Below are 19,816 nucleotides of genomic sequence, written 5' to 3' on the forward strand. Positions count from 1 at the left end.
GAAAGGCAACTGAAACACCATTGTTATTGCCAAATAACAGTGCAAGTGCTTAACAAATAGTGCAGTGTGCAATATTAAATGAAGTGATACTTTTTGTGTGTGAAATACTGAAACTTGTGATTTAGAAATTATGTCATATGTACATAACCATCATCCCCTTTTGGGCCTCTACACAGCTGACTGAGCCAAGATGCCCGCCCAGTGTTTACACTGACTGTGATCATTGCCTTTCGTTTTATTTTGTGCATGAAAGACCACTGAAACACCACTGTTATCATCAAATAACAGTGCAAGTATTTAACATAGTGTAGTATGCAATAGCAAGTGAAGTGATACTTTCTGTGCGTGAAATACTGAAACTTGTAACTTGAAAATCGTGTTATCCTTGTGTAAGCATCATCCCCTTTGGCCTCTACACAGCTAACTGAGCCTAGATGCCTGCCCAGTGTTTGCACTGGCTGTGATCACTGCCTTTCATTTTATTCTGTACATGAAAGGCCACTGAAACATCACCGCTATTACCAAATAACAGCGCAAGTATTTAACAAATCGTGCAGTGTGTGTGATATTAAGTGAAGTGATACTGTATCTTTTTGTGTGGAGTGGTCATCCATGCCCTCCAACTGTCCCCCATTCCTGGGGGTGGGGGTGGGGGTGGGGCCATGGTGAGGACTCATACTGGCATAGGACAAACTTCAGGTGGGTGGCAGAGTTTTTTTTAGGTCATTTTAGGCTTTGCAGTCAAGGTCACCCTCCCTAACCCCCTTGATCCCATGTTATGTCGACCTCATTATGCAATAAGTCATTATGCAATAGGTCTTCACTTGATGCAATCCTGTTGCATAACAAGGCTGCATTGTATCACACTGAATGATAGTTTGCTACCAAGGATGTAAATGTTTCACCTCAAACTCATGCCTACAGCCTGTTTTCTTTTTGCAAGCTAAAGGAAAGTGCGGGCCCTTATTGTGATGTGCAATTTAATGCTAGTCATGGCTGGCTGATGCGGATTAAAAACTAATTTTCTTCCCATAACATCAAGGTGAGTGGTGAGGCTGCTAATGCCAGCATGAAGGTAACGAAGGTGTTTGTGGAGGAATTTTTAAATTAATTTTTTATTACTGCTGTTCTAAGGTTATGTAAATACTGTTACATATTCTGAGTAATAGTTATTTGGAGTATTTATGCATATTAATAACTTTTCAATGTTTGGACATATGTGTAACTTCGTAAAGTGTACTGTACTGTATATCTGACTTCTGACAGTACTGTCTTGTTTTTGCATTTTTGACTTTCAACCAAACTGACTCACAACGGATCTGCTGGAATGTAACCCAGTCATAAGTTGAGGACTATCTGTACTTGCTATCTGGGAAACAGGAACTACTGCTACATTTCTACTTGTCACAATGAACTATAATTCTGCAGTGGACACCCTCACACACAGGCATCCAAGGCAATGATAATGTTGACATGGTGACCTTTTAAATTCTTTCCTGAGGGTAGCTGATGGTTGTGGAGCCAGATGCTTCGTCCTTCATGGATTTGGTCGAACACGCAAGCAGGGAACTTTGGAACAAGGAGCTCAGCTTGTATCTCCCAGGTACAATACTAGGACAACAGTGTTTGTATTCTCCCCTCAACCATGGGCTAGACACAAGCCGAGGCATGTTGATGTGGAACTGACTTGCCTATGTATTGGAAGTACCACTCTCGCCTCTCACTTAAGGAGGCTGAAATTGGTGGCCAGCCTTCTGTGCACCTGGGACCACTATCCATGTTTTACTTGTCTGTCCCTGCTGGAGAGGTGTTTCTTGAGGGATACTCTGGGCATCCTGGGAATGAGGCAGTTCACCCTTGAAACTCCCCTTGGCAGGTTGGCTCTGGACCTACTCATGTGGGCAGGAGTCTTCAAGCTCCTCTGCAAGTTTTTATGTCTTCAGGCCCATACCCAGGCTCTGACATATCATCTGAAAACATGCTGCTGAGGTGGTAGGGACAAAATGGTCACCCCCAGACAAGACAAAACAGGAAGCCTCTGGATTCAGTACCAGCACCTCACTATATAGGACCGACTCCATATCCCCAGCCCCACTACCCCTGCATCCACATGCACGCTTGGGACAGGGGAGGTGCAAAGTGCTCCTGTTGCCAAATGAGGGTCTGCGCACTGTACTGCGTCCAAGGTGCATAGCCAGGCAGGAGTGGCTGGGGAGTACTCATCAAAACCATACTCCAGCTTGGATACCATAAGAGCCTGATGGAGCAGGAAGAGGGTATGTCTATCAGTACCCCACCTAGTCTGAGCCAGAGCCTTTAAAAGGTTCAAAACCTTCAGGCAAGAAGCCTTTTCTTGCTTTAAATGTGGGACCCATGTAAGACGGGTAAAAAGTACGGCCTATAAACCTCACTTCTTCCTTACAAGCAATCCTTTGGCTTCTAAAAGCAAATTCAGGTCATGATGCATCCCATGTAATCAAAGAAGTGGACTAAAGCCATGCTTCTAAGCCAAGGTAAAAGCCCAATCTATTGCAAGTTGCAGTCAGTGCTGCACCATGTTACATGGTGCAAAAAGCAAGACAGAGAAATTATTTTGAAAGAGAAAGCCCTTCACTCCCTCTAGCAGGACCTCCACAATCCCATTAAATGCAACAGCTAATAATGCCACACGCAAAACACTCACCTGTGGCACACCTTCCTGAGTGTACAGAGTAGAAAGCTCACATTTCACACACACACACACACGAAACTTCCTCTCAGAGAGGAAGTTCTGAATTGAAATGGGTAAGTGACTGTGAGGACAACAAAAATGGAGATTAGATAAAATACGATGATGCCATGCTGTGCCATATGCTTTTTCCCCAAGTCAAAAAACACCATTAAATGGTTCTGTCTTGATGCATATGCAGTACACATTGATGACTCAAGGTGGAGATTATCCCTAGTGGATTTCATATATAGTGGTACGTGGTGGTGACCATCATCCACTCACTTCATGTAGTGCTGGCTACTTCTTCCTTAACCTTTATCATTCTTTTTCTGTGCCTGCCCTCCTCTCTTCCTATTTCTTCCATCTTTCCTGTCACTTCTTATTGCTTTTCTTTCCATTACAGGTGGCTTTACATTGAGTGACAAGCCAAATGGTTTCCTGTAAGCCAAGAAACCATTTACAACTCTGGGTGGTAACCATATAACAAAACCATTCGTGCTCCCTATGTGTCAACAAGTGGGTTGGTGGAGGGTTAGTGCCCCTCCCTGTGAAACAAATAACTCAGAGTCAAATGGCCACCCCTTATGGGATAATGGCGTCTGGCAATAGATAGACAGATTTCATATCCCTAAACCCAAGCTGGGATTTAGATAAAAACCCGCCATTTTTTACAATCAAATAAGGTATACATTCACCATTTCAGTGTTTCCAAATGCAGGAAGTCAAACAGACTGGGTGGCGATCCTAGCTGACGGATCAGGAGGATTATGGCCAGTCTCCTGCTAGCTAGCATCACCCCCCCTTCCCACACCCTGTTGAAGGAGGCCAATAGAAAGGCCAAGGACTCCTCCCCAAGATGACAAATCATGGCACATGGAATACCACTGTGTCCTGGAGTTGTGACCTTGCTGGATGCAAGGACAGCTTTCATTTCTCACACAGTAAATAAAGTGTTGTAAATCTCCCCTCCCCGAGACTGAAAATCCAGCCCCAATCTCTCCTGATGTAAATGATTAGCAAAGCAGGGCACTGAAAGATTTCTCCTGGAAACAGTATAAAACTGTTCCACAAAAACAGTAGCAACTTCCCAAGATTCTGAAACAACATCTCCATTGATCCTCAGCACTGGTGGGTTTGATGAACATTTCTCATATATATTCTGCACTCACTTCGAAACTGCAGGAGTGGGGGATTTAATGGAGAAAGACAGACTGCCCAAGAAATATGCTGTGCGTTGTTTATGATCCACCTGTATTTTGCATGGGCATGGCAGAACTGCACTTTTAAAAACTCATTCTGGTTGTGTGGACAGAAATGTGGAAATGCAGCTCTGTAGACCTCGTGAGACATTGCACACTCACTGTTCCATCATGGCACAACTGGGAATTGTTCTCACACTTGCCTGTTAGAGAGTTGAGGTGAAACAAAGTACAGCTTCATCAACATTATGAAACTACTCTGCCTGTGACTGAAGTATGCTTAGGTCTTGAAAAAATTACCAGTCACCCCGGCCCAGTCACCAATGAGGAAACCATTGTGTGGGTGGACTGCCAGGGGTGTGTAGTAAAACTGGGTAGCGATCACTGCCATGGAGATCATCACAGACACTCCAAAATTAAAGTTAGTGCAGTCAGGTGATGACAGGGTGAGGTCAATAGCTAAAAGTGCACCAGTTTGTACCTGTAACTGTGCAGGATCCCCTGTGTTGAGGACACAAAGGTCCCAGTCCACCACTGACACCAGGAAGTCCCCTTGTGGACTGGATATGACACCCCCCCCCCCACAAATGATGCCTTCCGTTCAAATCCCCAAGAGAATGAATGGCTGGGGCAGCTAGCAAACCAATCCATCAAGGTCCTCTTGAAGGACAAGTATTTGGTGGGAAACACGTTACACACTGTGTAACTCCTCCCTAAGTGCAGCTGAACTGCTACTGCCTGGAGGGAAGACTACAGGGAGAATGACGTGAAAAGGTACATCAGGAGATGGCAGAATCATTTTGATGAACACCATAAGGGAGTGGGGATGAGAATATACCAGCATATCTCCTGAGTGGGGAAAATATCTGGTCTCCCAGTAGTCTTCTGCTGACAAACACAGACTAGATGGGTCTCCACTAAGAGCAGTTGATGCTCTTCCCAGTTACCTCTTAGGCCTCTACAGTTGCACTCGGGATTAGGAATGTTTTGTATTAGGTCTGGGGCCAGCTTTGGGGCAGCCGCATTCTTCAATGGATGAAGTACCTTCCGTTTGGAGCCACTGTTGGCCCAGAGGGCCCAACAGCTGGCTTCTTTTTTGCTGACGAGGTTTATGAAGCATCAACATGCTGCTGTTTCCCCTTCTCACCCACAACCAGCAGCCACCAACTATCAGTTGGTGACAAAGCAGGGGTGGCTGGTGGTGATGCAGTCAATGTAGGCCTGGTAGCCCGCTCAGTGGTAGCCCTAACAAGGGCAACCACATTATGTTAGTGAGCTAAGGTCTCGTCACGAGAGGCACGAGCTCAGAGGACAAACAAGGTGACAGCATGCACCTGGCTGCAGGCATTCCTGCCCGAGCTGTGAATGCAGCCCTCAGGCCATGTGTAGGGGTGCTTGAAAGCAAGGAGGCAGCCCCACTCATGGGTGATCGCCTCCTGGAGGAGGCATGTTTCCCCCAGTTGTTGCTGTCACCGAGGCTCCCAAAATGGGATCCCTGTGATGAGTGAATGCTCTCAGCAACAGGATCTGCACTGTTGCACTTCTGTTCTTTCTGGCAATGTGACACGGCTAAAGCAAAGGTGAACCAAGGGCAGACAAACAACCCCCCAACCTTGTCATTTGTCTCTGCAAAAGAAAGCTGCTCATAGGTTCAGACTGATTGGACTTCATTCTAAAATCTATACTGGTCATACTGGGTTGATGAAGTTGGAAGAGCACCAGGTCAGTTCACACAAGAGAGGGGTTTGGGCAATCAATGTCACCATAATAATCACCACCACCGTAGACATGCAATTGTGGGATACTCTGCAATTTTGTACAACAGGACCAACAGATGTGCCCAAACCTCTGGGAATGGAAACACATCCTTGACCTTGACACATAGGCCTTAATCCCAAGACAGTAGAATGCTGCGTCAAGGACACTGGGCAATGTCAGTCGATCAAACATCAAAATCAAAGATAGTGTCTTCAAGATCCTGTTTACCTTCCTTATTCTTTCAACTTTCACCACTCCCTGGCTTGCCAACCCCTCCAGAAGGTTCTCTTCTGAGTACTGAAGGAAATCCCTGGAGAGGACTACTCCCTAAGTCTAGTTTAGGGTGGCATGATGGATGATCATTCTTTGGAAGCCAAATTTTTCACTGCATGGATGTGAGTGCTTTCATTGGCATCCCTTGCCTCAAAGAGGAGAGACCCATCTGCCTGGAGCCAACCATTGAGGATGACACACAAGCTTTGACCAAGTTATGGTGGACTTTAAACACACATTAGTTTAAAAGAAGTACCATTAGCCAGCTTCAAGACAAGGAATTTCTTATGGTCACATAGCACAAAGGCACCAGGAATTGTCTCAATGGTATGATTGGTGCCTCTTCCTCAAGAACTCTTCTTAGTCTTACTTCTAGTAGCCTGATAATGTTCAAGCTTTACTAAGCCTGACACATTGGTAGCAGTGTCCCACAAGCACTTCATAGCCCCTGGAGCCTGCGGAAAGACTGGCAGCTCCTGAGATGGGGAAAGAGTCATTTGAGAATCCAGTAGATTTGCAGGATTTTTCAACAGGATATTTAGGACTCCTGGAGTGCCCAGGGTTGGCTGGAGGGCAAATGTGGCCAACAGCTGACCAGGCCAAACAGAATATGAGAATCAATCTGAGGAGGAGATTCTGCCATGTAATAACAAGAGACTTCACTCCCTCCCACCCACCAGAGAGCTCAACAAAGGTAGGTAAAACAAAACATCACTGAACACCTAACAGCCTCAGGGGTAGTAGAAGAGTATACACGAGTAACACCACACAATCCAATAGCAGCTCTGAACCAGCAGAGTACTATGCTGTGTGGTGCCCGTTTGACCCCCCCCCCCCAAGAATGACCAGCCAGTCGACTTGGTCAGGCCTCACATAGCTGCCTGTCTAGCCAGACCAGGCAACCAAAGAGACATTTTGCTGCCCACATGGCACATCATGCCCACAGATGACAGGGCAGAAGGACATCACCATCACCAGCTGGCCCCCTTACCTGGTGATGAGAGGGATGCACTTGGACAATGAGATTGATGGATATCATATCATCCCTAATTAGACAGCCAGGCAATCAAAACAGGGAACCCCACTGATCACACTTCAAGCCCCATCACCAATGCAAGGTAGCTCCCATTTGGCAGAGTGCCTAAAAGCTACAAAAATTACCTGGGGCAGGAAGTTCATGTAGTCTTAACATAAAGAAAATTCAAAGGAACAGACATCTCTTACTACAAATAAAGAAAACCTCTAATCTGCTCCTCTTCAGAACAAGAGTCAAAGACCTTCCACCTTTGGCTGTCTAGGGTGGAAAATAAGCCTAATGGAGGAGACTGGATCTTGGACCAATGAGAAGACATCGACAAATACAACTCCAGAGCAAATGTGGAGGAGAAGAAAATGGGCAAATGAGGGCTTAGAGCCAAGTTTATTGCCTGAACTTGGATTACAGACAGGTAAAGACTGGAGAAACTTTGGTCAGTTGTTTACCCAAATTTATATTAACTTGGGTAAACGTAACATCAACAAAAAGGTTTGTAGGTTAGCCAAACAATTATTGGATCAATAGCTCATAAAACAGATTACTTATAACAACCTTCAATGGTAGAGTTAGACAACTTAATTGCATGAGGTTGGACAAACAAAAACAATGTGTGAATGGTTTCCTCTGCTGCAAAAGAAGAAACTGAGAATTTAGACTGCAAAAACACTTAACCCCTTCTTTACCAACCTCTCCCTCCAGTGTAAGCACTACGTTTACCCCCAATACCGATCTGACAGCTCCCCCCTCCTAGTGTGAGGGCTAGTGTATATTTCTTGCCACTTCGAAACTATTCACTCTTTGTGATTTCTTTGTATACTGATGATCACATAAACCCAGCATGATGTTGGTAATTAAAAAAAAAATAAATAAATAAATCATTATATAAGTTTACATATCTAATGCTGAAGTACTGTTACCCAGGTAACTACTGTACAAACTGGCTTGAAAAAAATGTCCTGCACAGATGGATGGCTTATTTATTTACCTTGTAAGCTGAGCATGAAGTGTGTGGACACATGTGACAGTGATGGCGACCTTGACCCACTTGTTGCCGAGAGTGTGGTGTCACTAAGCTCGCTACTAACTTCCTCCTCCTCCTCATTCACATCAACCTCGCTATCATTTTCAGGATCACAGTCATCTACTGACACATCACGCACTGCTGCATTATCATCTCATACATCTAAATAAGGTATCCTCATGAGGAATAAACTCGTCACTAGGAATCCGCCAGAGACGCCATGAGAGAAAAATATCCTGTACACCCTCTCTCGTGGTCAAGTGCGTGGTAACTGACTCTCTAAGGCAGGCCAAGGGATGTAAATTTTGCCATGTCAGCAGAAAATATAGTACGATATCTGTAGCAGAATTTATAAATATAATAATGATTGGTCTAAATGAGGTTACATCACAGATAAGTGAGCAAGCCATTGGTGCCACTGCAACTCAGTCATGACGTATCTTATGATGTCAGAATTCGTCTGAACTTCGTCACAGTCTTTGTTGTCAAAACATAGAGCTGTTGCTATCACGAGATCCTCAGGAACAGCCTTACCGGGCTACCTTGAGGCCCATAAGCTGCCATTCATCAGAGGGTGTACCAGCGTACCACAGTAGTGGTTCCGGTGTCTCATGGGTGTTTACAGGTGATGTATGGGGGTACATCAAAACACATTTCTGGTAAAGAAGGGGTTAAACATGAAATTAGGAGAAGCCAACAGGCCCTAATAAACTAAACCCTTGTAGGATGGGCAGTGGGGAGAATGGTGTGGATGGAAGAGTGGGGATAATGAGTGTGGTGGGCAGTGCGGATGGGTGGAGTGGGGTGGGGCTGAGTCGAGTTGTTTTGGGTTGGGTTGGGTTGGATATGATAGGCAGGGAGTACTGGTGGCATTGGCAGGGTGGGAGTATAGTGTGCATGGTTGGACAAGGTGGGTGAGTAGGATGGCTGGGTAGATGGGACGGGCAGGATGGCTGGGTAGATGGGACGGGCAGGATGCATGGGTAAGTGAATGGGGTTGATGGTGGGCAGGGAGGGAGGGTAAGTGAGATGAGTAGGTAGGTGTGTAGGCAGTTAGGGTGCATAGGTAGAGTGCATGGGTGTGTGGGTGGGGAAAGGAGAGCTGTGTGGGTGTGGATGGAGAAAGGAGAACAGTGTGGGTGTGGACGGGGCAAGGAGGGCAGTGTGGGTGTGGATGGGGCAATAAGGGCAGTGTGGGTGTGGATGGGGCAAGGAGGGCAGTGTGGGTGGACAAGGAGGATGGCATGGATGTGGGTGGGACAAGGAAGGCAGTGTGGATAAGGGTGGGGTAAGGAGGGCAGTGTGGATAAGGGTGGGGTAAGGAGGGCAGTGTGGGTATAGGTGGGGCAAGGAGGACGGCATGGGTGTGGGTGCAATGAGGAGGACAGCATGGGTGTGGATGGGGCAAGGAGGGCAGTGTGGGTGTGGATGGGGCAAGGAGGGCAGTGTGGGTGGGGCAAGGAGGGCAATGTGGGTGGACAAGGAGGATGGCATGGATGTGGGTGGGACAAGGAAGGCAGTGTGGATAAGGGTGGGGTAAGGAGGGCAGTGTGGGTATAGGTGGGGCAAGGAGGACAGCATGGGTGTGGGTGCAACGAGGAGGACAGCATGGGTGTGGATGGGGCAAGGAGGGCAGTGTGGGTGTGGGTGGGTGGATGTCAGCAGCTGGGTGGGTAAAAAGGACAGTGTGGGTGTGGATGTGGATGGGGAAAGGGGCAGTGTGGGTGTGGATATGGGTGGAAGGGGAAAGAGAGCAGTGTGGGTGTGGAGGTGGGTAGGTGTGGAAAAAGGGCAGCGTGGGTGTGGAAAAGGGCAGTGTGGGTGTGGATGTGGGTGGTTGGGGAAAGAGGGGAATGTGGGTGTGGCTGTAGGCAGGTGGGGAAAAAGGGCAGTGTGGGTGTGGATGTTGTTGGGTGGGTGGGGAAAGAGAGCAGTGTGGGTGTGGGTGTGGCTGTGGGGAGGCTGGGAAAAATGACAGTGTGGGTGTGGATGTGGGTGGATGGGTGGGGAAAGAGGGCAGTGCGGATGTGGGTGGGTGGGAGGGGTGTGGGTGAATGGGAGAGGTGGAAGTGTGGTTGGGTGGATGGGTGGGGTAGAAGTGTGAGTGGGTGGGTGGGAGAGAGCGGTGAAAGTGTTGGTGGGTGGGTGAGAGGGGTGGAACTGTAAGTGGGAAAGTGGGAGGGGTCAAAGTGTAGGCAGATCGGGTGTGGATGAGTGGGTGGGTAGGTTGTAATTAAAGTGTAAGGGTGGATAGATGAGTTGCGCCCGCGGGAGAAGAATCCAAGCGCCACCACCTGCCAAACCTCGATTTCCCGCTCAAACGGCAGCCAGATGCATCCTTTACCATGTGGTGGGAGATGGATGCTTCTCTCTCTGTGCTGACAGGGTCGAAAATGCTATAGAATAACAACGTGTGCCAGCCCGTATGACAGATTGTCACAGGATGTACAACACCGCTGAGAGAGAAGAATCCAAGCACCAACGGGGTGGCGTGGTGGCCGCCAGCCAATCAGAGCGTCAAAAGGAATGACGTGCTGTGCCGTCACACCAGCCGGCCAATGGCGCGGAGCCTGATGCCGTGACGTAGGCCGCATGCAGCCGATCAGCTTGCTCCGGCTGTCTCAAGGAAGCAAGGACAGCCTCAGTCTCACTCTCCCTCGGCCGCCATTAACATCGACTCTTGGATTATCTGTGCTTTTTTGGATTTTATAGCCATGGCTGTTCATGATTCTAGCAGTGATGTTGATAGCCCGCAAGCTATTGCTGTTCTTCGTGACGTGAGTGATAGTGAGAGTGAAGTGGAGCAAGGAAGAGGGAGAAAAAGGCCTCGAAATGTGGAGGAGTGGGGCAGTGTTGTGGCCAAGGTGAAGTGTAATCTAGGCCAAGCCTACACGAGTTATAAAACCAAGAAAGGGGTTTCTTCACGTGCAATTGGTAATCCTTGCCGTGATGGGTGCTTTGGGAAGGTTACGAAGCTGGCAGAGTCGAGCGAAACATCGCCCTCCCTGATGAGCATGACGACTTGCTTGATTATTGCAACTAATCCTAGGGAGATGGGGGGGGGAGGGGGGATGAATCAACATTCAACAGTCAAGTCACTCCAGTGTGGTAAATACCCCTAATATTAGTGTTATAATCATGTCTCTAATCATTCTTTGCAGGAAAAGATGACATTTAGCTGAACTCTTCAAGCACATGATTGGTATTATTAACCCCTTCTTCACCGACCCCTCCCCTAATGTAAACATTACGTTTACCCCCCATACCGACCTGATAGCTCCCCCTCCCGTAGTGTGAGGGGTAGTGTATATTTTTTACCACGTCGAAACTATTCACTCTTTTTTATTTGTTTGTATACTGATGATTACATAAACCCAGCATGATGTTGATAATAAAAAAATATTATTAAATAAATCATTACAGTATATAAGTTTACATATCTTATGCTAAAGTACTGTTACCCAGGTAAGTACAGTACAAACTGGCTTGAAAAAAATGTCCTGCACAGATGGATGGCTTATTTATGTACCTTGTAAGCTAAGCATGAAGTATGTGGACACACGTGATGGTGATGGCGACCTTGACCCACTTGTTGCCGAGAGTGCAGCGTCACTAAGCTCCCTACTATTTCCCTCCTCCTTCCTCACTCACATCAACTTCGCTACCATTTTCAGGATCACAGTCATCTACTGACACATCAGACACTGCTGCATCATCATCTGATACATCTAAATAAGTATCCTCATGAGGAATAAACTCGTCACTATCGGAATTTGCCAGAGATGCCATGAGAGAAAAATATCCTGTACACCCTCTCTCGTGGACAAGTGCGTGGTAACTGACTCTCAGGCAGGCCAAGGGGTGTAAATTTTGCCGTATGTCAGCAGAAAATATAGTACAATATCTGTAGTAGAAATTATAAATAAAATAATGATTGGTCTAAAAGAGGTTACATCACAGATGACTGAGCAAACCATTGGTGCCACCGCAAGTCAGTCATGACGTATCTTATGATGTCAGAATTCGTCAGAACTTCGTCACAGTCTTTGTCGTCAAAACACAAACGAGCTGTTGGTAACACGAGGTCCTCAGAAACAGCCTTACCGGGCTACCCTGAGGCCCATAACCTGCCATTCATTAGAGGGTGTACCAGCATACAACGGTAGCGGTTCCGGTGTCTCACGGGTGTTTACTGGAGATGTACGGGGGTACATCAAAACACATTTTCGGTAAAGAAGGGGTTAATTAATAATAATTACTAAATAAGTTTTGTCATAAGTTTTTTTCATACCATTATGAAGCTGATGCTTTAAGGTTTATTTTGATATGTGAAACATAAAAATCGTAGGGTTGGTTATTGAGATTTTTTACATTTCTTAAAGGCAAACTTTAGGAGCGATTTCTGCCATTTTTTAAAAAGGGCGCTTGGATTCTTCTCCCGCAGCGCTACTCAAATGTGTGAATTCCCAGCAACAAGGCAGGGGGTGGGCTTACTACACTGGTTAAGTGGCTTAGTATGAGAGTTCATGGATAGGTGGGTGGATAAGGTGGAGGGGGGAAGCCCAATAGCAATAAGCCCAAGTGGGAAATAAGTCCACTGCAAATAAAACTAAGTAGAAAAATAAGTCAACATGCACTAAGTACATGAAAGAATACATCCTTTGGGGATACTGACCCAAGTGGTACCATACGTTGAATGGTAAAAAAAAAAAATAAATAAATAAATAAAAGGTCTATGGGGGGAAATACAGCACGGTAGATTCATCATAGAAAATATGTCCTTGTGGGGATTCTGTGCTTTCTCAAAGGGGGGAAAACTGATTCATGGGGAAGATTAGTTCCATGGGAAAGATAGGTCCATGTAGAGCAAACAGGTACAGTATATGAAGAAAATTGGTCCATGGAAGATAAAGGAAGTCCATGGTGAAAATAGGTCCTTGGGGCAAAACAGATCCATAAAGTAATGAAGGTCCCTGGGGCAAAATAGGTCCATAAAGTAAAGGTCTTTGGGGCAAAATAGTTCCATAGTCAGGCGTGAGATCAATGATCTTGCTGGTGAGTCTCTTGAGTGTGGAATAGTTTTGTTATCCCTCTCATGCACGGTAAGTTTCAGTAAGTTTTCCGGCGCACGATTTTTTCTGCAAAGCCACCCGGCCCGGCTGCCCACGCATGGCAAATAACACGTATTCTCTCCTTATTTTCGCCACCCAAACATCAATATACTGCCATGAAACCTATGTCATCTTATTTACTGATGTTTGTTCTAGCTGATAAGCACCACAAAAAAACAGGAAAACACGAATAAAACAACATTAGGCGGCCATGAATAAACATTTCGGTACATCACGTTCACTTCCCAACATTGCCATTCGAATGTTTTCCATCATACAAGAAAATGTTATTAGAAGTTTTGACAGATAATTGCATCAGCTTTCTAAAGAGACAAATCTGGTGTTGATACGATTTGTAGTTTTCAAAAAAAACAGCCAAAAACTGAAAGCCATTTTTGAAAAAAATCAAGCTCAAATTCTGAACTTTTCTTGCACATGTTGTTTTTATTGCATAATATTATGCAGAATTTCACCAGCTTTCTAATGACCTAAAAATGGTTTCGATACGCCTCACAGTTCTCGTGTAAATCGCCAAAAACGTCTGGGAACTCAAGTCCGTACGTCACTTTCGTGATGTGCACACAGCATACGTAATAATCCCGCCTACGTAACAACGAATTCTTATCATAGATATTACATTGTTATGTCTTGTACATAAGTGGAATTTACTGCTCTTTATCATGGTTCTTATAGGAAATTGATACATCCAATAGTTTTCCAGCAATTGGCCGACAAAGTGAGATTACTCCTCCGAGCGCTTTCGACTTTACCGAAACAGTCTGTTCCCCCAACATTTCCAACAGAAAATGCTCCCAGAGACTTATATTCTGCAAATGAGCATACGTAGAATTTACTGCTCTTTATCATGGTTCTTACGGGAAATCGAAACGTCCAATAGTTTTGGAATAATTGGACGACAAACGTAGAATACTCCTCCCCACCCGCACGTGAGATAAAAAACATTCTTTCCTTGCCTCACCCACGGCTACATATTTTTGCTCGTTACATTTTATTATTTTCTTTTTTTACTCAAAGTATACACGTAAAATATCATAAGGTTTTTGATAGTGCTGTCAGAAACTTGACATGACCACTAGTCTTTTTGCTAGGTTCTGATACTGAAGCTGAACTTTCTTCCATCTCATATGTGTGTATGTAAAAAACATTACGTATTTGAGTAAAAAATATTGAACTATATAAATAGGTCAATATACAGATCAACAAAATACGGATAACTCACTTCCTCCAGAGGTGTTAAGATGCTGGCAGTAGCTTGAAGATGAGGAGTTATGTAGTGTGTGAGCGTGTGTGTGTGTGTGAGTGAGTGTGTGTGTGTGTGGGTGGGTATGGGTGAGTGTGTGTGCGTGTGAGTCTGCGGCTATGGCATATTTTCTTCTCTCCTTGCGATGCATTTGCCTAAAACACATGCGATGCACACAATAGATTTCTCCACGAACATTCGCTGCACGACATACGTATGTATATGTGGCTGTGGCATATTTCTTGTCTCTGACACTTGCGCTATGTTTTAGCTAAGTCAGTCCATGCATGAAATATTTCTCTTTGAACACTCGCTGCACTATTTTATATGTATATTTCACACTAAACCATACGCAATATAAAACACTTTCACATGATTCCATCCCAACCTTGTCTATTATTCCCGACTCTATGGCGTACGTGACCGCCTGTTTCCTTAGCGACTGTTGCACATCTCTATGGCGTGCATAATACTTGCTATAGTAGATCAGTTATTTCACCAACCCAGGTATCGCTCACCTACGCTACGCACCTAAACGAACACTCGCGGCACAATTCACGTATATTTTACATAAAGTATGATTTATCATTAAATGTCAGACCAAGGTACAGTACCTGTTCAATGACGTCCGTTGTTCCTAGGCGTCCCTATCTCCTGTGGACACCTGCCGCTAAGGTATTGCTAACCTACGCTAAGCACCATAATTTATGCCGTCACAATGATACGTGGCACATTTCACTTACATGTCACACAATATCATACACGAATACATGACTACCACAATGATTCCACCCTAACCTCCGCAATTATTCCCTTCCTTACTACGGTTCAATGTGACTGTGATGCAGCATCCTTCGCCGGGAGAGTACGATGCAACTCTATTGTATTGGCACACACCACACTCCTTCACGAACACCCGCAGCATGTTTGACGTATATTTCACACAATTCCATATGCATTTTCACTATCAGAATCACAATAATTCCATTCCTAAACACCTCTAATTCTTCCTTCCTGACTATAAAAACTGTACGTGATGCCTGCCCCATTCCACACTATGGTTTATGGCGTCCATAACGCTAACTAGTTCCATAATTTCACCAAGCCAGCCACAATATCTTTCACACAAAATACAGTTTAGGCATTGGCTTCATTATATATGTATTTGTAATCATGCCAGAGGGCCTTGGGGGGGATGAGAGGCGAAACCCCGCAACAGTGAACATGCATATCGCCTCTAAGCCTAACGATTGGTAATGGACATAATTCCTTTTCGTGACATATATCTATGTTCCATCAAGAATATCACATACATATATGCTCACAAATATAGGATTATCACACTGAGTCCATAGGGGCTTTGGCGCGGGCAGGAGGGGGAGAATTAGTAGGAGTTTAAAGGGACAGTACACGCGATGCAACCTCACAGCCTGGCTGCTTGGAAGAGACTGAGGTTTATCGCTACGTGCTCAGCCCCATGAGGCAGCTCAGTGTTGCCAATGCCTTACCATGGGAAAGCGCTGCACTTGCTACGATACGTCAAAATTTGACGCAAATCTGCCAGAAACTTAATTTTTGGCGAATTTTTTTGTGCTTAGAAACGCGATTCGAGTGACTGAACATCTTTAGAACAATCCACATGAAACACGAATCGCGTGAGTGACCCTGAGAGGGTTATTTAGGTGACATGTTAAGTGCTGAGGTGGGACTGGAGCTAGATACGTGTCTAGAGTGAGGAGTGGCTGGTAGAAGTTCAGGGAGCTGTTGCCTCTCCTGACACTGAGAGGGCTCTCCCCGTGTGCTCAGGGATCTTCGTATGCAGCATGTTAGGAGTGTAATGCTGTATGGTAGTGAGACCTGGGCAAGAATGGAAGAGGATATTCACAGGCTCAAACATGCAGAAATGACAATGATTAGGTGGATGTGCAGTGCGTCCCTGAATGCAAGGCCTGGGAGGGCTAGGTTTAAGATGGAAGAGTTGAGAGGTAGGATGAGATTAGAGTGCATTGGTGTTGTGATGAGGACAGGTAGATTGAGATGGTATGGGCATGTGGAAAGGATGGGGGATGATAACTGGATGTGGAAAAGAAGTGTTAATATTAGGGTAGAGTTGCAAGAGGTAAACTGAAAAAGACCTGGGACAAAGTCATTAAACATGACCTCTGGGATAGGGGACTGAATTGGGAAGCTGCTTGAGATTAGGCAGCATAGAGAGCCGCTATTAGGTGACGAAGGCCGACACATGCATGTACGATGGAGCCTTTGAAAAATGAAACGAAAGTAAAGAAGGTCCCTGGGGCAAAATCCATGTAGGCCCATGGGTAAAGAAGGTACATGGCTGATATAGGTAAAGATCTACAAGATAAAGGGGTCCATGGGGAAAGTAGGTTTGTATGGAAAATATATCCATGGGGAAAAATAAATCCATGGAAAAAAATAAGTCCATGGAGGTAAATAAATTTACGAGGGAAAATACCCAGGGGATGATCCCTAGAGGGTGTAGCCAGAGACAGGTTTATGTGCTAGATACCATTAAAAATGCCTGTGTGATGTAAGATGGCTCAAAATTCTCTTCCTCAGGGTGCTTTAACTCCTTAACCGCGGAGCGTCACTTTCGTGACGCTTGGGAGCAAGGGATCATACCACGGGGCGTCGCTTTTGTGATTCTGTGTTATTTTGAATTCACCCAGGCTTCCAAGTGGGGGCTTGTGTGATCTATCAGTACTGCCAATGTCCAACACTAGTCAGCACTCCTAATCTCATCTGTACTCCCATCCATTGTTGACAATTTAGCCATTTCTCCCCGTTCTTGACTCCCCTCCCTACCCCCCCTCCATTATCCTATCCTCTCGCCTGCCCGGCCATGCTACGCTAAGTAAATCTTCCCTGGAATTTTTCACTGACTTCATCCATTGAAATAAGCCCTATGCCCTATTCTTATACCAAATAATATATATACAAGAAAGAAATAAGGTGAGAGTGCCATACACCTGGAATTGGCTAATTATCACCTGACAACACCTCACGTGCACTCATTCACTAGTTTTTGCTGTTTATTTCCCCTTGAAATATGCCGTATAATCTATTTTCGTAATAAATATACATATAAGGAGGGAAGGGAGAAGCCTAAGTGATATTTACGTTCACCTGGAACTACCTAATTTATAATGTATTGTCTAGATTTCCTGCCAATCATTTCACTGCTATATATTAGCTGTGTCAAGAGGCTAATGTTGGCAGTAATGATTTCCCTAGGTAGGCCACCACCCCGGCCCACCCTTATCAGTTCACTCTCATCTTCCAATGTGGAGGTAAGTCTGTTCGCTCTTGCTAGGTTCAAGGACTTTTCACCCCCATGCAAAGGACCCTGTGGCCTTTACCCCCTACTAAACCTCGTGTGGAAAGAGGTAAAGGGCTGACAATTGATAAAAGAGTGACTACGATCTTTCTATTGAGTAAAACAGTGCAAGTGGAATTGTAAATAATGTGTAAACAGCAAGTGAAAGTAATGAATGTAAATATACGTGAACAGTGGAAAATAGTTTTATAAGTTACTTCAAGTGACAGTGCATAACACAGTGTAAATAAAATAGAAATGTAAATAACGTAAATAAAATATAGAACGTAAAGAGAAATGTAAATGAGTAGTATTATAAGAATACGAATATATACCCTAGGAGTAATAAAAGGGAAGGTTTCACTCTAGCATGTCTGAATACTATGAGTTATGAGAGTGAAGGTGAAAGTGACATTCACTCTCAATGCTAGTATACAGGACGAGAAAGTGAATGCTACGTATTTTACTGAAAGAAATTGAATCCCTACAGTGACAATAAATTAATACTACTGAAGGAAACTTATGGATAAAGACTGTAGATATATATAAGTGTTATATAGTAATAGAAACATAAAGTGTGAAGGGTTTTATGAATAATAAATGACAGAGTACCAAGAGCAAACTAGCACAAGTGCGACAGTCAGACGCGCTCGTAATTTTCATTGCTTTCACAGTGGGTTTTTTTTTGGAGTATGGATCCCAAACTACTTGAAAATCATAGTGTTTATAGTGTTAATATCTGGCTGTGGTAATCATATTACAGGTTGTCGGGAAGTGTAAAGTGGAGACTTTGTTACCCAACTTCAGAGGTCTCCACAAGTCCTGCGGTAACCGAAGAAGGCTCAACAAACATTCCAGGAGAAAGCTGAAGGTATGTGCCATAAGCATATGTAATTTTAATATTCTAGGACTAATAACTGATTTTTGGCAAATATTTTTTGAGAGTCTGTCGGAGCCCGAATAACCCCGCGGCACACGCAAAACATTGGTAAACATGCCCGCGGTGTAGGGGTTAAAGAGGGACAGTAGGAAAAAAAAAAAAAAGTCTACTGAATATCAACAACTTACAGATATCACAAGTATTGTACACCCTAATCAACACACATTTTTTGTGGTACATTGTGAAACTAAAACAAAGGATTCAATTTTCAGATTGCCACAGCAAGTATAATAAACTACCAATACACAGAAGCTAATAACAGGTGGATTTCTAAGAATGTCAGTAACTAACCTCTGCCTTATACATTTTGATCAGTCCTTGGTTAATCTTAGTCCATGACTGAACACCGCTAATATTCCAGAGTTGATTTGAGTGTTCAGCAAATGGTCCTGTTTTAACCTGCAAATAAAAAAAAATGGTGATGAATATCACAAATTACAATGAGTTAGAACTCAATGTGAAGTGCCCCTGCTTTTCTCACAATACTGGAAAACAAATACACACACACACACACACACACACGCACACACACACACACACACACACTTTTTCTCTTTGCTTTCAACTGATGGAGGCACACACAAGGAAGAAGGAAAATCATCACAGAACTAGAAAGACTGAGGCTCAGATGTTCACATTTCCATTAAATATCTAAAAAGCAAAGATACCTCTCCCAAGTTTTATGATGAAAATGCCTGCACATTAAAAGAATGAAAGGGTCCTGCCACACAGCAGCATCCTCAGTACCGTTACGATGTTACGACTACTGTCTCGGTCAAGCCGACCATTGTGAACAGGGATTCCCATTTACTGCTAGTTAGGTGGATGAAACACATGGTAGTCAAACTCTTACTTTACTATACATCTGACATATACTACTAAAGGTTCTGAATATTTATACAAAACAGGTACACAAGCCCAAGATACTATCCTAGAGGCAAGACAGGGAACAAGATACATAAAGGGGGTATTTAGGTACTTACTATGTGGCCTTACACTAACAAACATCTTGGGTCACCTCACAAGATGAGTGATCCAGCCCGAGGAGGAGAGAGACCTATCCTCCCTCTCTTACAGGTTATAAAGGGGCTTGACTCTGCCTACAACATACACTCTAGGGCGCTGCCAATGTTGCCTCACCAGGGCAGCCTACCCTTATCTCATAGGCTT

The 19,816-nt window shown here is 44.6% G+C and overlaps 1 protein-coding gene across 5 annotated transcripts in view; it reads right to left on the reverse strand.

Moving 5' to 3' along the window:
- Window positions 1–19,816, reverse strand: part of LOC145393499 (serine/threonine-protein phosphatase 2A activator-like) — a 273,368-nt gene that overhangs the window by 10,379 nt on the left and 243,173 nt on the right. For all 5 annotated transcript variants that reach the window (XM_080267630.1, XM_080267626.1, XM_080267628.1 and 2 more), the window contains one exon: window positions 18,938–19,045. In XM_080267630.1, the coding sequence (XP_080123756.1) occupies window positions 18,938–19,045 (108 nt within the window). The remainder of the gene's footprint in view (window positions 1–18,937; window positions 19,046–19,816) is intronic.

Source organism: Coenobita brevimanus, chromosome 24, assembly GCF_032717465.1.
Source record: "Coenobita brevimanus isolate Jiangsu-jjx chromosome 24, ASM3271746v2, whole genome shotgun sequence".
Taxonomy (NCBI): Eukaryota; Metazoa; Arthropoda; class Malacostraca; order Decapoda; family Coenobitidae; genus Coenobita; species Coenobita brevimanus.